The sequence below is a fragment of the Salmo salar genome, chromosome ssa22 (genome assembly GCF_905237065.1).
Source record: "Salmo salar chromosome ssa22, Ssal_v3.1, whole genome shotgun sequence".
NCBI classification, from domain to species: Eukaryota; Metazoa; Chordata; class Actinopteri; order Salmoniformes; family Salmonidae; genus Salmo; species Salmo salar.
Genome location: NC_059463.1, coordinates 34,154,217 through 34,170,093, shown reverse-complemented (window position 1 = coordinate 34,170,093; position 15,877 = coordinate 34,154,217). Strand labels below are relative to the sequence as shown.

The window sequence follows — 15,877 nt, the reverse complement described above, 5'->3', positions numbered from 1 at the left end:
ACCTCATGTTTCAGCATGATAGTGCACAGCCCCATGTCGTAAGGATCTGTACACAATTCCTGGTAGCTGAAAATGTCCCAGTTCTTCTATGGTGTGCATACTCACCAGACATGTCACCCATTGAGCATGTTTGGGATGCTCTGGATCGATGTGTACGACAGTGTGTTCCAGTTCCTGCCAATATCCAGCACCTTCGCACAGCCATTGAAGAGGAGTGGGAAAACATTCCACAGGCCACAATCAATAGCCTGATCAATGCTATGTGAAGGAGATGTGTCGTGTTGCATGAGGAAAATGGTGGTCACACATGACACTTTTCTGATCCACGCCCCTACCTTTTTTTTAAGGTATCTGTGACCAACAAATGCATATCTGTATTCCCAGTCATGTGGAATCCATAGATTAGGGCCTAATGAATGTATTTCAATTGACTGATTTCCTTACATGAACTATAACTCAGTAAAATCTTTGAAATTGTTGCATGTTGCATTTATATTTTTGTTCAGAGTACAATTTTTATTTTCAAATGTTAGGCCTATACACTGAAATGTGAATTCCCTTGAGCTTGTATGAGCCACATCAATAAGCATGATGAGGTTCAACAGCAACATTAGTACACAATTATAAACCAGTTATAAAATGTAGACCTGTGAAAGCTGGTGTCTGAACACCAATGATATCATGTTTCTCTTTGTGGGCAGTGATAACATATACACACCATAGTCCTAGAAATGCATAACATGACGACAATGAACTCACAAATACTTTTTCAGACCCGCCCACAGTATCTGCAAGTGAAACGTCAAAAGAAAACGAGAAGTTTCTAACTGGAACACCGTTGAAATCAGTACACATACTGAAAAGAGGACACACAACAACTGAATAATCCAATCCACATCTGTGGTGAGGGAGAAAATGCCCCCCCCTGGAATGCCCCCTAAGATCATAACAAATACACACACACACACACACACACACACACACACACACACACACACACACACACACACACACACACGCACACACACGCACACACACAGTCTGATCTAAGCCTAACACGTTTGGGCTGTTGGAAGAAAAGAGCAGATTAATACAGCTGGAGGTCCTGCTTGTGTTTCATGGAAACAGAGAGCTAGGCCATAAAGATATGAACAAACCCAGCAGGTTACTGCTCCAGAACAAGAAATGCATTTTACTTATGTGGGACAACACTCAATACTCAACCTGATAAAAGTTATTGTGTTTCAAAAAGAATTAATTTGATATAACATTTCAGTTTAATGTACTTTGACTGTACCTAACTCAATCCTCACTTGAAATCATGTACCAGTACATGGCCATATGTTTATATGGATTCCAGACACCTCACAGTGTGAACACAATGTTATCACAGTGTGGTTGCTGTTGTGGTTCCCTGAACTGTCAATAGAGCACACGTCACACGAGCACCCTATCAAGGCTTATGGTGTCTGCTTCCCTCTAGTGTCTTGCTCCTAACAGTGCATCCAGCGCTCACTCTTGCTGAGTGGATAGCCTTTGTCTACGCTCAGTAGACTGTTCACACGCCAGTACTTGTCTCTCTTGAAGAAGTAGATCTTTCCATTGGTCCAGGTAAAGGCAGCATCAGGGCTGGAGGGCACCCCATTGAAGAGGTTAGACAAGGGTTTGGGGTACACGTTGAGGTTACTGGAACGCAGCTCATCCCACTGCCAGTACCCTGTACCCTGAGGAGACGGACAACAGAGGACAAAGATGATTAGTACAAACATTTTTTTAAGGTGGTTATTTGGCATATTCATCACATTCAAGCGGTGGTAAAAATGCTACGGCTTCAGTTGTTATCATTAATCTATTATCACAACTTACTGAAACCATAAAGCTCAGTTGTCATTTTTAACAATGTTGAGTTTACTTGTTAAAAAGTATTGATATAATTGTGCTGTGTTGTGTTCAACTACCTTAAAAAACACCAGCTTCTTATTCTTCTCTAAGTACAAAGCGGAATCAATATTAGGTGGGAGGCGTTTCAGCTCTTTGGGATACCCGTAGTCCAGGAGAAAACTGGTGTATCTCCACACTTGATCACCTGTGGTCAGAACCAGTTTTGGTGAGTAGGCTGAAATGAAGTGAGATTAACAGTAACACATTCACACATTCTGGGCCGGATCACTGTCAAGTCATTTAACACAAGTATTACACAGTTCATACTATGTCTTTCTTTAAAAATCATCTCACTTTACCTATTTGTTAATCAAAAACATAATACATTTTAAAGTCGAGAAAATATTGTACCTTTAAAAAAGTATGTTTTGTTGGTTCTCTGAGAGTAAACGGCTGCGTTCAGGTTCCCAGGCAGTCCAATCCACAGCCGATCGATCTTCATGGGTGCATTGTGCCCCATGTCAGAGACCGTCCATGCATAATCACCACTGAATGCAAATGTCTTCCTCCATGGACCTGATGAGAAAGAGGGGCATGAAATAAAACACTGAAGGTCCAATCAGAGTGTGATGTCAACCTGTCATATCCCATCTTCAGTTCCAATGAAGGGAGTAAAATAAGGTTAGTTTTCAATGCCCTGGCTGAGGGAAGGAGGTTCTCACCCAAGATTTCACGGTACATGGCCCCGTCCATCGTCCCTTTGATGCGGTGAAGTTGTCCTGTCCCCTTAGCAGAATAACACCCCCAAAGCATAATGTTTCCACCTCCATGTTTGACGGTGGGGATGGTGTTCTTGGGGTCATAGGCAGCATTCCTCCTCCTCCAAACACGGCGAGTTGAGTTGATGCCAAAGAGCTCCATTTTGGTCTCATCTGACCACAGCACTTTCACCCAGTTGTCCTCTGAATCATTCAGATGTTCACTGGCAAACTTCAGACAGGCATGTATATGTGCTTTCTTGAGCAGGGGGACCTTGCGGGCGCGCAGGATTTCAGTCCTTCACGGCGTAGTGTTACCAATTGTTTTCTTGGTGACTATGGTCCCAGCTGCCTTGAGATCATTGACAAGATCCTCACGTGTAGTTCTGGGCTGATTCCTCACCGTTCTCATGATCATTGCAACTCCACAAGGTGAGATCTTGCATGGAGCCCCAGGCCGAGGGAGATTGACAGTTCTTTTGTGTTTCTTCCACTTGCGAATAATCGCACCAACTGTTGTCACCTTCTCACCAAGCTGCTTGGCGATGGTCTTGTAGCCCATTCCAGCCTTGTGTAGGTCTACAATCTTGTCCCTGACATCCTTGGGGAGCTCTTTGGTCTTGGCCATGGTGGAGAGTTCGAAATCTGATTGATTGATTGATTGCTTCTGTGGACAGGTGTCTTTTATACAGGTAACAAACTGAGATTAGGAGCACTCCCTTTAAGATTGTGCTCCTAATCTCAGCTCGTTAACTGTATAAAAGACACCTGGGAGCCAGAAATCTTTCTGATTGAGAGGGTGTCAAATACTTATTTCCCTCATTAAAATGCAAATCAATTTATAACATTTTTGACATGCGTTTTTCTGGATATGTTTGTTGTTATTCTGTCTCTCACTGTTCAAACAAACCTAACGTTAAAATTATAGACTGATCATTTCTTTGTCAGTGGGCAAACGTACAAAATCAGCAGGGGATCAAATACTTTTTTCCCTGACTGTATATCACTGGCCAGTATTGTGCGCAGACAGCTTACCCAACATGATGGCATCTAGCCTGGCAGTGCAGGGGTCTGGGATGTCTCCCTCAGCATCAGGGAGGCTGTCTGTGAGGAGTGTCACTGTGGGCTCAACTGGAACACTTGCACCACGTTTACCTAAAACAGACATAATTGGTGGAAGGGATAAGACTTAGAGGATAAAAGCATTATATGTGACATTTGAGCCCTATTGTAATAATAAAGTATTCTGATAAGGAGGTACTACTGTGTATGGAAAGCCAGCAGGTCAGAAAATCCTCAGGTCAAACTCAGGCTCCACTCACCATACATAGCTTGGATGCCTTTTACGTCGTCGGGATGCAGACGGAAGTTGCTACGGTAACCAGTGTAAAGAGGGGCCATCAGAGCACTTCTGTATTGTGAGTGGCCTAAGCCCAGGGCGTGGCCTATCTCATGGGCAGCGATGATACGCAGGTTAGTGCCGTAGAACATGCCCTCGGTCCAAAATTCATCCTCGTCAAAATGAACAATCCCTGACTGTGGGTGTTCAGCATGGGCCAGCACGTGACCTACAGATTTAAAATATTTTATATTATTTTATATTCCAATGGCAATTAGGGTTACTCCTACTGTGTGTGTGTTAGGCTATTGTAACTCCAACCCAATTGTATCCGGCCCATAGGCAGACTCACCCCTCCCGTCAAAAGGCACGGCACAAGTGGCATCTTTCGCGTGGAATGAGATTCTGATGTCGGCTCGTCCATACTCAACCTCGCGGCAGCTCAGGGGAGCCACATCGCTCCAATACTTAAATGCAGAGCGGATGGCCCTCTTTGTCTCACTCTTCGGCATGTCTGGAGTGTAGTTGTAGATGCGCCAGGTCAGGCTTCTCTTGCGCCAGTAGCCTACAGTAGAGCCAAAAACATGCATTTTACTACAAACACGTCTAGACGAGAAACTACAAGTGTGTAAGTGAAGATTATTTTTATTAGATGAGGATTATTATTATCATTTAATGTGCATAGTGTCTCCCAAAGTTTTAAGTCCCAACCAACCATCTGGGAAACACTGGTCCATCCCACCCCGCATACAATATCCTGTCCACATGTTTTCACTCACCCAGCACTCTGTACTTGAGGGTTTTCTGATTGAAGGGGTCCTCTATGCCACAGCGAGACTGTCTCATCATCTCTAGGGTGGCCTTGTCAATCACTCCAGTGACAGGCAGGTCTGTCACCCTCTGGAACACCCTAGGGAAAGGAAGGACTGAAAGCTCCAATAGCAGATACAGCATGTGTGTAGTGTAAATGTAAGGCAAGGAAACATTTCCTTCCAATGGGAAATGTTATGCTAAAGAATTGCATTGATTGTAGTAAATGTATCAATGTGACTTGCAAAAGGCTATACAATAGAGCTGTGTTTGGATCTGTATTGATAAAGGGGCATTTAGAATAAGTGTGTTCAGATTTGTTGTGTTGGGGGAAGAGGAATCACACATTGCCATGAAGAATTACACGTGTAAGTTGTTGTTGTGTTCATAGATTGTAGTTTGTGTTGCTGTGGATCTACTTTACCTGAGTGCCTCAATTACATCTTCTTTCTGGAAGCCCTGGTTCTGAGGATCCAGTGAAGTGTGCAGATAGCCATACTTCATCAGGTATTCCTGGTAACACAATAATCACAGTGGGTTACAAGGGTTAACTTTAGAAGTTTAAAAGTGATATTATTCACCTGTAACATTGTGAATGACAACAGCCACAACAGAAACCAATGCTGATTCAGTTGCAGTCTACCAGAAAGACTGTAAAAGCCACAGGTTGTACATATGGCACTTTGCATCATACAATTGGTATATACATGGTCCAGTTCAGATAAAGTTTGTATTATATTATGACAATAATGCACAGTATTCAGAAGTTGCACTGCAATTAAAATAATGGAGAAAGATAGATACACTGCTATAAAAGCCTCCACTCTTCTGGGAAGGCTTTCCATTAGATGTTGGAACATTGCTGCGGGGACTTGCTTCCATTCAGCCACAAGTGCATTAGTGATGTTGGGCACTGATATTGGAAAAAAGAAACGCACACCTATAAAGGCGAGGTGCTGGCTAGCGGAGTAGAAAACTAGAAAATAAGGGAAAGCCGCACACTCTAAGAGCTCAGATGCAAAAATTGAATAACCTAATAACCAACGTTTCGACAGCAAAGCTGTCTTCATCAGGGTATGATATTGGGCCATTAGGTGTGGCTCGCAGTCAGTGTTCCAATTCATCCCAAAGGTGTTCGGTGGGGTTGAGGTCAGGGCTCTGTGCAGGCCAGCCAAGTTCTTCCACACCGATCTTGACAAACCATTTCTGTATGGGCCTCGCTTTGTGCACGGGGGCATTGTCATGCTGAAACAGGAAAGGGCCTTCCCCAAACTGTTTCCACAAAGTTGGAAGCACAGAATCGTCTAGAATGTCATTGTATGCTATAGTGTTAGATTTCCCTCCACTGGAACTATGGGGCCTAGCCCGAATCATGAAAAACAACCCCGGACTATGCATTGGGGCAGGTATCGTTCTCCTGGCATCCGCCAAACCAGTCCGTTGGACTGCCAGATGTGGCTTGTGTGTGGCTGCTCAGCCATGGAAACCCATTTCATGAAGCTCCAGGCGAACAGTTCTTGTGCTGACGTTGCTTCCAGAGGCAGTTTGGAACTCGGTAGTGAGTGTTGCAACCGAGGACAGGGGTCCCGTTTTGTGAGCTTGTTTGACCTATGACTTTGCGACTGAGCAATTGTTGCTCCTAGACGTTTCCACTTCACAATGTCAGCACTTACAGTTGACCGGGGCAGCTCTAGCAGGGTAGAAATTTGACTAACTGACTTGTTAGAAAGGTGGAATCCTATTCTGGTGCCATGTTGAAAGTCACTGAGCTCTTCAGTAAGGCCATTCTACTGCAAATGTTTGTCTATGGAAATTGCATGGCTGTGTTCTCGATTTGATAAACCAGTCAACAACAGGTGTGGCTGAAATAGCCGAATCCACTAATTTGAAGGGGTGTCCACATACTTTTGTATATATAGTGTATATTATAATACATTTGAAAGAAGCTGGTAAATTCCTACCGTTGCTTCAGTGACCTCCATCCTCCTGTCCATCACTCCTGTCATTACGCACTGCATTATAGCCATGAGCACTGTCATCTGCTGAAGGTCACCCATTTCGCCAAAGTTCTACACAGGAAAAACAGCTGTAAATGTTAGGAAAGCCAAGCAAATATGAGGTTCGTAACAGACTTTGCCGGACGCTCTTGTCTTACATACTTAGAGAAATATATATTTATCAAACATCTTTAGGGAGAAAAAATGATTTGTCCTTCACTGTTATCCGTTACTCTCCCAAAACTTTACTCTACTGGTTTTCTTCCGTGTGTTCTGGAGTTTTATAACTCAAGTGCCGATTGAGTCAGCCCCAACCCACTTTGATGACCCATCTCTGAGGAATTGGCCAAGAGCAACGGACAAAAGAGAGATTCACTTTGAAACAGTAAAATGATGCAGCTGTCGACCATTTTTTGACACTCTCACACACTCCCATGTGCCTCCTCCTTCTCATGAAGGACGCATAGGTGGGAGACTTCAGCCTATAGGCCTATATTTCCCCAGTACCTATGGGATTGTTTCTACGTTTCCAGCAACGCCAAATGTGACTTAGGCCTACATTGTTGATTTTTTGTTGTTGTTGTAAGATCCTGATAATTGTTTCCTCCACAGGGACACCGCAGGGAGCTACAAGCGTCAAGGCATGAGAGAAAATGGCAACGTTTCACATCAATTCCTGACAGTGCTCACCACATGTAGGCTAATATTTACCACGTCAATGGCAGAAAGGAGTTGTAACACTGCACAATTGGTCACTAAGCAAAGCTTTTCCATAATACAGTAATGCCCAAGCCCAAGCAGCTGTGTCAGCCAGGTGTCAGTCACTATGTGGTGGTTAAAATATAACCTTGCAGCAGTAGGATCAGGATGTGATAGTGATGGCATAGGCCTATCAAGCACATTCCAAGACTTTGTCAAGTGAATATAAAATAGTTAATGAATGAATGTTAAACTTTGTCATTATGCCTTGAATAGAAAGTACGTGGGGTAATAGGCCTTTATAGACCACATTTGATCAAGTGTTCCTTTCAAGTAGCTGCGCAAGCAAGCCCATATTCAACGTCAATCATTTGACCTATGCAAGGGTAGTAAGTCTTCCATTATTATCCATCATAACTGTTTTGATTTTGCGATGTTTGATACATTTATGTTAACAAGGTCATGGTCGGTCCTGCATAGATTTTCACACAGTCCTGGTGCCCTGAGGGCTTAAATAGACACTGGAGAAATGCTGAATTGAAGTCCACACCATAGCTGCACTGCACAGCTGCACATTCCTCAGCATTCAACAAGGTGCCATTGACATATACTGCTGACCAAACCACAGAACTACCTCAGCGCCAGAAATACAGTGCACTGGTTTGAAGCCAGAGTGTGAGAATGCAAAAATGTGCTAATATACAGTAAGTGCAACATCAAAAACAATAGTCTCAGTCGTTAGTTTCTCATTCTGACTGGACAGCTTTGGAGACCCTTTTTATGTAGCATTTCATCCTCCTCCACCTTGTCATCATTAGGAGTATATGCTACAATAATGTTAAAACCCCCACACACTTTTCAAGGGTGTACTAAGGTTTGCGTTTCAGAAATCAGTTCTGCAGCTTAACCCAATGAGTTCCACCCTAACGCCGACGTGTTTTGGGCATCTAACCCCTTTTAAAGAATAGCTTTCATGAAGAAAAAAAAAATTCTCTCATCAAAATACAGATGTTTTAGGCTTAGTTATAGTGAAATACATCAATTCTTGTCTTCATTTTGACAGCTAGTTGCAAAAGTGATATATTTTGGTCTTTTAGAGGTAAATATAGCTATTTTTGCCCCTAGTGGCTCAACTCTAACATTGAAATCGTGATGAAGAGGCACTACATCAGCTCAAGGGAGGGGTTCGGTTTGAAATGCATTCCCTTCTAGATGTGCTTGGTGGTACCAACTGAAGGCTTACTATAAAAGCAGAGGTGCGTTCAGTTCACTTCAACGTTTGCTACTTTGCAGAACGGTTTGTACTGAATTACACATTTCCCCAAAACGTTCTTATACGTTCTTGAACAGACTTTAAGGTACTGTACATTTGCTGTAGTTTGGTGGGTGCAGCGACCACTGGTGGCGACTGGCGAGGTATGAATTCAAGCAAAGAGCGATTAATTTAAAGGGCAGTGGCCATGCTGACACTGCTCCTCAACCCACAAACCAACCCCTCCCCGTTTCTCAAATGGTCGTTCAGTACAGAACCGTTTTTGTTTAATTGAACGTTCCAGAAAGTAAATACTTACTGAACGCAAACCAAGTGACAGCGCGCCTTATTTGGCAATGGTCTTGTTAACCCTATCAGTCCCGAGACCCAAGCAGAAATCGTCTTTTCATTTATCTGACTTGTTGTCCAGCCCTTATATTTAGCCTCACAGTGAGGTGTTTTACCATATTATTTTCAGGAATACAGGGCTACATGTTGAACACAAAACAATTTGACATAAACAGTTTAATCCATGAGTTTATTGACACATGTACATTTTTAAAAAAGGTCAGCCAAAGCAACCTAATAAAAATAAAAATAAAAATGAATTTAAATGAATGCTATAAGTACAGAAATTGTTTGCTCATGGGGAAATTAATGTCCAACTAGTCAGTAACAACTGTGTAGAGTTTGGAGTGTGTGACATTAACTATGTTTGCTTATTACAGTTTTAAAGTCACTATGTCAAGGGATTTCCTATGCACTTCTATGTAGAAGAACTCCTTACCTTGTAACGACTCTTGTGTAGCTTGTGAGCGTCATAGAGAAAAACATGAGGCTCAGTTTTTCATATATGGCGTTTTATAGTTTGTAGCTCAAACCATTCGGACTCTACAGACGTTTTTGTAAAAGACCCAGCCCCAGGCCCCTTCGGGATCTGTCCTTGTCTCACAAACACCGCTCTAGTTCAGCCCCTGTTAATCACACAGACGAATGGTTGGTATCAATAGATGCAGAAGAATAGACCAATCTAATAGTACAACAGAAGTCTGTAGTTCAAACATACAATGTTTAAAGGGTAACTATCTCAACCCAAATTTCAGCCTTTACCCAACCCTTTCAAATTTTCAAAAAATGTATTCAGGTGAGAAGTTGTGGATGGGAGGGGAATTGCTCATAAATATTCATTTTGGAGGTGGGTAAACATAGTTGTACCTGATCCCAACATTGCTCACTAAAACATATTTACCAGAAGTCCACTGGCACTGTCTGATAATACAATTATGTGTATTGCCTTTATTTCCACTTGTGTTGTAAATTCAAATCCCCAATGGGACACAAAAAAAGGGTGAAATGTGGACTTTTATTGCGGTATTGTGTTGGAAAGAAAAGTCCAATCATCACCTTGAAAATGAAGATGAAGGGCTCAGTTCAATCCAACCCCCATTGCAGTATTTGCTCAGTAACTATTTTTCCAATGGTCAAATTAATTCACAGATTGGTTTTGGGTACTGTATAAAAACCTACAACTACTACCAGGGGGACCCCTCTCACAGGTATGCTTTCACTTTTCAGAATGAGATGTGTGTGGGCATGGGATGAATATTGTAAATAAAGGATTTGGACAGAAAAAAATGATATCTGCCCCATGTGAGATTAGAACTCACAACCATTGATCTATGAAGCAACTGTATGGAGTCAAATCTGGTTCAAAAATCGAACATGCATTAGATGGCGCACGCGAGGGAGGTGAAACATCACTGCACGATCAAACACTATAGGCAGGTTTCCATTGACCAAGGTTTATTCAGGTGTCCATTGACCAAGGTTTATTCAGGTGTCCATTGACCCAGATTTATTGGACAAAAGCAATGCCGCCACCCAAAATATTATTGTGACATATGTAATGGAAACGGCAGATATAGGAGACATTTTCTAAACATAAAAAAAATTATCGTTTGACAGGTGGATTTTTATTTTGTCGAACTTTCATTAATGCGACAAATTATGATGGAAACGTAGTTTTTACAATAAATGATGATTGCCGAAGGTATGCGGGGCACGTGATGTGAATGCTTAGCCTACTGCCTGCAAAATCTATTTTGTCCTGACTTTCCTAGCCTAGATTCTTGGCGATATGTTAGACATATGAGAGTTTTGAGAATATGACAAATATTACTCAATTATTACATTCTATCCATGCTGGCTTTCACGGGCTACCTGAGACATGAAACAGATAGGTGGGAGGCCATAGTGCTGTTGCCAATTTATTACACAATTTGCCTAAATGGGTAATGGAAACATCAACCAGTAAAAAAATATAGACACTAGGTTTTTGGGAAAATGTGTGACGTTATTACGTCCAGCTGTTTTTATCGACACAAGATAGTTAAATGGCAACGCACCCTAGCAGGCAATCTATTTTCTATGCAAACTATCGAAATGTCTAAATGTGCATGCAATTACACTCAAAACACTGTCCCCTTTCATCTATGTGGTCAAAAATCCGCTTTGAGAGCAGTCAAGCCGTGATTGGTCCAAAAACCTGAACAATTAAATTTCAGTAATCGTTAAAAAAAATCATGTTAAATGCCATTTATTATGTGACTTGTTAAGCACATTTTTACTCCTGAATTTATTTAGGCTTGCCATAACAAAGGGATTGAATTCATATTGACTCAACATATTTCACCTTTTCATTTTGTTTTCAATTGCATTTTTTGAGAAAAACATAATTCCACGTTGACATTATGGGGTATTGTGTGTAAGCCAGTGACCAAGATATGTCAATTGAATCCATTTAAATTTCAGACTGTAACACAACATTTTGAAAAATCAAGGGGTGTGAATACTTTCTGAAGACACTGTAGATGTGTATGAAACGGTAAGCAAAAACTTAGAATTTGGTCATATGTGGAAATGTGCCTTACTGCCTTTTTAATTTTGTGTAACGTCTAGTCAAGAAAGCATCATGCTAAATAGATTGGAAAACTACACTTAACAAAGAGATCTATTCACAATGTATCTGTTTGGCCAGCCTGTAGGCTTCCAAGAGAAAGAGTCATACTTATTGAGTATGTGCAGGGTGAACCTAAGTACAATGTCATCAACTCAATCATAATTGCATTCTACAGCTGTTTGTAGGGACATTTATCTCATGTATCTGTTTGATGGCTATGGGGGTTCTGTGTGAATGCCCATCCATGATTAACAAGGAAGTGAATCACATTGAATCGGGTTTGCTTTCTCAGCTACCAAATAAATATATTTTAATACATTTTCCTTCAACCACACAGTGGTTAAAACACCAAACAAGCATGTATCTAGTCTTGGTACCTGAAATGCATATCCTTGCTTCTCTTCCCCTTGAGTGTGTGTGTGTAGCGGGAATGTTAGAGCTGGCACACACTGGGTCCATACTTACAATCTCCAGTCTGATAGTACAACATCTGTCCTTAATCCTTTCAACTGTGCTTTCACAGGCCAGGGCAGGGAGAGGGTGTGGAAGACAAAGACAAAGAGCAGCCATTTTCTGGATGGTGCAACTGATGTTTGCAGCAGGTTCTCTGAGCCTAACCGCTAGCGCCATAGGATAGTTTGAGTAGCGGTAAAATTGAAGAAAAAAAAAAGAAAAACCTGAAAGGGTTCTTTGGCTGTCCCCAATGGGGGACCCTTTGAAGAACCCTTTTTGGTTCCAGGTAGAACCCTTTTGGGTTCCATGAAGGACCCTTTCCACAGAGGGTTCTACATGGAACCCAAAAGGGTTCTACGTGGAACCCAAAAAAGGGTTCTCCTAGTAACCAAAAAGGGTTCTCCTATGGGGACAGCCGAAGAACCCTTTTTGAACCCTTTTTTCTAAGAGTGTAGCTGGCTCCCATGTCTATTTACTGAAGCACACATCAGTTAGTTGTACAATAGCCTAACAAGACAGAGGTGTGAAAACAGTGTGTGGGGATGGAAAGAGGCATGCTAGTCTATTTTATTGTCGTGTGCCATGCTGGAATAGAGTTATGCTGGTGCCAGTGGAGTTATGGGGTGGCACAGGTATAATGGGGCCTACTGGGATAGAGAAGTTGTCAGCCATCATTAAGATCCACTCTAACATATACTGTACCTCCTCCAAATCACTGTCATCAGCTTTACAAGCTGCAAACAGTGGAGAAACCGGGTGGAGAGGAGGCTTTGTGTGGTTTTGGCATGGTCCAGGCTTCACGGGGAGTGTTTGTGGTGATGTGAGTACTTGAGGTCATGCAAGCAGAAAAGCTACTCCTTTCAATTAAGATTGAGTCATTTTGTCCACCAGCCGGCTCTCTCTTCCCTGGGCACGATGTTAGATTCTGGTAAATGTGTGTGATGGTGCATGTTCTGTCTGGAGCATAGTTTGCAACAGCCATTAAAGTGAAGAAGTTAGAGAAGGGATGGGCAACTTTGATGGGAGTGGGTGCTACAAAAAATCTGAACTTATCATGAGTGGGTCTGCATACCCACATCCACGCAGTCAGAGCCGACCCTAGCCTTTTGGGGGCCCTAAAATGTTGTTTTTGCTGACGTTCGCTAATTGAGTGAATGTCAGTGACTGACATAACAAGAGAAAAACTGCTGATGCACAAACATTTTGGAAATTGATCCATGGGCCTTCAAAAGGAGGGGCGCGGGCCATCAGTTGACCAGCCGTGAGTTAGAGCAATGGGTTCACAACCAGATGCCCCCATGCAAAAACATCTATTGATTTGCTTAATTCCTGTATTTATTCATCCTACTATAAAAAATAAATAGCATGTGCAAAAACATGCAGATTTCTGGTCAAGTGTTCTGTATCTGATAAACATAATAATGATATTGCTCTGCCAGCACAATTTCTATGTAGTCAAATATTATTTGTCAAATGTTATGCGCCGAAAACAACAGGTAGACCTTAAAGTGAAATACTTACTTACAAGCCTTTAACCAACAATGCAGTTAAGAAAAATAGATAAGTAAAAAATATAATATATATATATATATGTATTACTTTTTTAAAAGAGCAGCAGTAAAATAACATTAGCGAGGCCATATATACTGCTCAAAAAAATAAAGGGAACACTTAAACAACACATCCTAGATCTGAATGAAAGAAATAATCTTATTAAATACTTTTTTCTTTACATAGTTGAATGTGCTGACAACAAAATCACACAAAAATAATCAATGGAAATCCAATTTATCAACCCATGGAGGTCTGGATTTGGAGTCACACTCAAAATGAAAGTGGAAAACCACACTACAGGCTGATCCAACTTTGATGTAATGTCCTTAAAACAAGTCAAAATGAGGTTCAGTAGTGTGTGTGGCCTCCACGTGCCTGTATGACCTCCCTACAACGCCTGGGCATGCTCCTGATGAGGTGGCGGATGGTCTCCTGAGGGATCTCCTCCCAGACCTGGACTAAAGCATCCGCCAACTCCTGGACAGTCTGTGGTGCAACGTGGCGTTGGTGGATGGAGCGAGACATGATGTCCCAGATGTGCTCAATTGGATTCAGGTCTGGGGAACGGGCGGGCCAGTCCATAGCATCAATGCCTTCCTCTTGCAGGAACTGCTGACACACTCCAGCCCCATGAGGTTTAGCATTGTCTTGCATTAGGAGGAACCCAGGGCCAACCGCACCAGCATATGGTCTCACAAGGGGTCTGAGGAGCTCATCTCGGTACCTAATGGCAGTCAGGCTACCTCTGGCGAGCACATGGAGGGCTGTGCGGCCCCCCAAAGAAATGCCACCCCACACCATGACTGACCCACCGCCAAACCGGTCATGCTGGAGGATGTTGCAGACAGCAGAACGTTCTCCATGGCGTCTCCAGATTCTGTCACGTCTGTCACATGCTCAGTGTGAACCTGCTTTCATCTGTGAAGAGCACAGGGCGCCAGTGGCAAATTTGCCAATCTTGGTGTTCTCGGGCAAATGCCAAACGTCCTGCACGGTGTTGGACTGTAAGCACAACCCCCACCTGTGGACGTCGGGCCCTCATACCACCCTCATGGAGTCTGTTTCTGACCGTTTGAGCAGACACATGCACATTTGTGGCCTGCTGGAGGTCATTTTGCAGGGCTCTGGCAGTGCTTCTCCTGCTCCTCCTTGCACAAAGGCGGAGGTAGCGGTCCTGCTGCTGGGTTGTTGCCCTTCTACGGCCTCCTCCACATCTCCTGATGTACTGGCCTGTTTCCTGGTAGCGCCTCCATGCTCTGGACACGATGCTGACAGACACAGCAAACCTTCTTGCCACAGCTTGCATTGATGTGTCATCCTGGATGAGCTGCACTACCTGAGCCACTTGTGTGGGTTGTAGACTCCGTCTCATGCTACCACTAGAGTGAAAGCACCGCCAGCATTCAAAAGTGACCAAAACATCAACCAGGAAGCATAGGAACTGAGAAGTGGTCTGTGGTCCCCACCTGCAGAACCACTCCTTTATTGGGGGTGTCTTGCTAATTGCCTATAATTTCCACCTGTTGTCTATTCCATTTGCACAACAGCATGTGAAATGTATTGTCAATCAGTCTTGCTTCCTAAGTGGACAGTTTGATTTCACAGAAGCGTGATTGACTTGGAGTTACATTGTGTTGTTTAAGTGTTCCCTTTATTTTTTTGAGCAGTGTACATTGACTGTACCGGTACCCAATGTGCGGGGGCACTGGTTAGTCAAGGTAATATGTACACTACCGTTCAAAAGTTTGGGGTCACTTAGAAATGTCATTGTTTTTGAAAGAAAAGCACATTTTTTGTCCATTAAAATAACATCACATTTATCAGAAATACAGTGTAGATATTGTTAATGTTGTAAATGACTATTGTAGCTGGAAACAGCAGATTTTGTATGGAATATCTACATTGGCATACAGAGGCCCATTATCAGCAGCCATCACACCTGTGTTCCAATGGCACATTGTGTTAGCTAATCCAAGTTTATAATTTTAAAGGCTAATTGATCATTAGAAAACCCTTTTGCAATTATGTTAGCACAGCTGAAAACTGTCGTTCCGATTAAAGAAATAATAAAACGGGTCTTCTTTAGACTACTTGAGTATCTGGAGCATCAGCATTTGTGGGTTCGATTACAGGCTTAAAATGGCCAGAAACAAAGAACTTTCTTCTGAAACTCGT

At 42.6% G+C, this 15,877-nt stretch overlaps 1 protein-coding gene across 1 annotated transcript; it reads right to left on the bottom strand.

Annotated features, from left to right (window-relative positions):
• Positions 1–493: 493 nt before the first annotated feature.
• On the bottom strand, positions 494–7,047 carry LOC106583252 (matrix metalloproteinase-19). The gene is made up of 10 exons (XM_014167201.2): positions 6,948–7,047; positions 6,750–6,857; positions 5,213–5,301; positions 4,758–4,888; positions 4,331–4,543; positions 3,962–4,207; positions 3,675–3,794; positions 2,293–2,457; positions 1,959–2,086; positions 494–1,724 (listed from the first exon to the last, which is right to left on the bottom strand). The coding sequence occupies exons 2-10, from the start codon at positions 6,843–6,845 to the stop codon at positions 1,494–1,496; spliced, it is 1,419 nt and encodes a 472-aa protein (XP_014022676.2). The 5' UTR covers positions 6,846–6,857; positions 6,948–7,047; the 3' UTR covers positions 494–1,493.
• Positions 7,048–15,877: the final 8,830 nt, after the last annotated feature.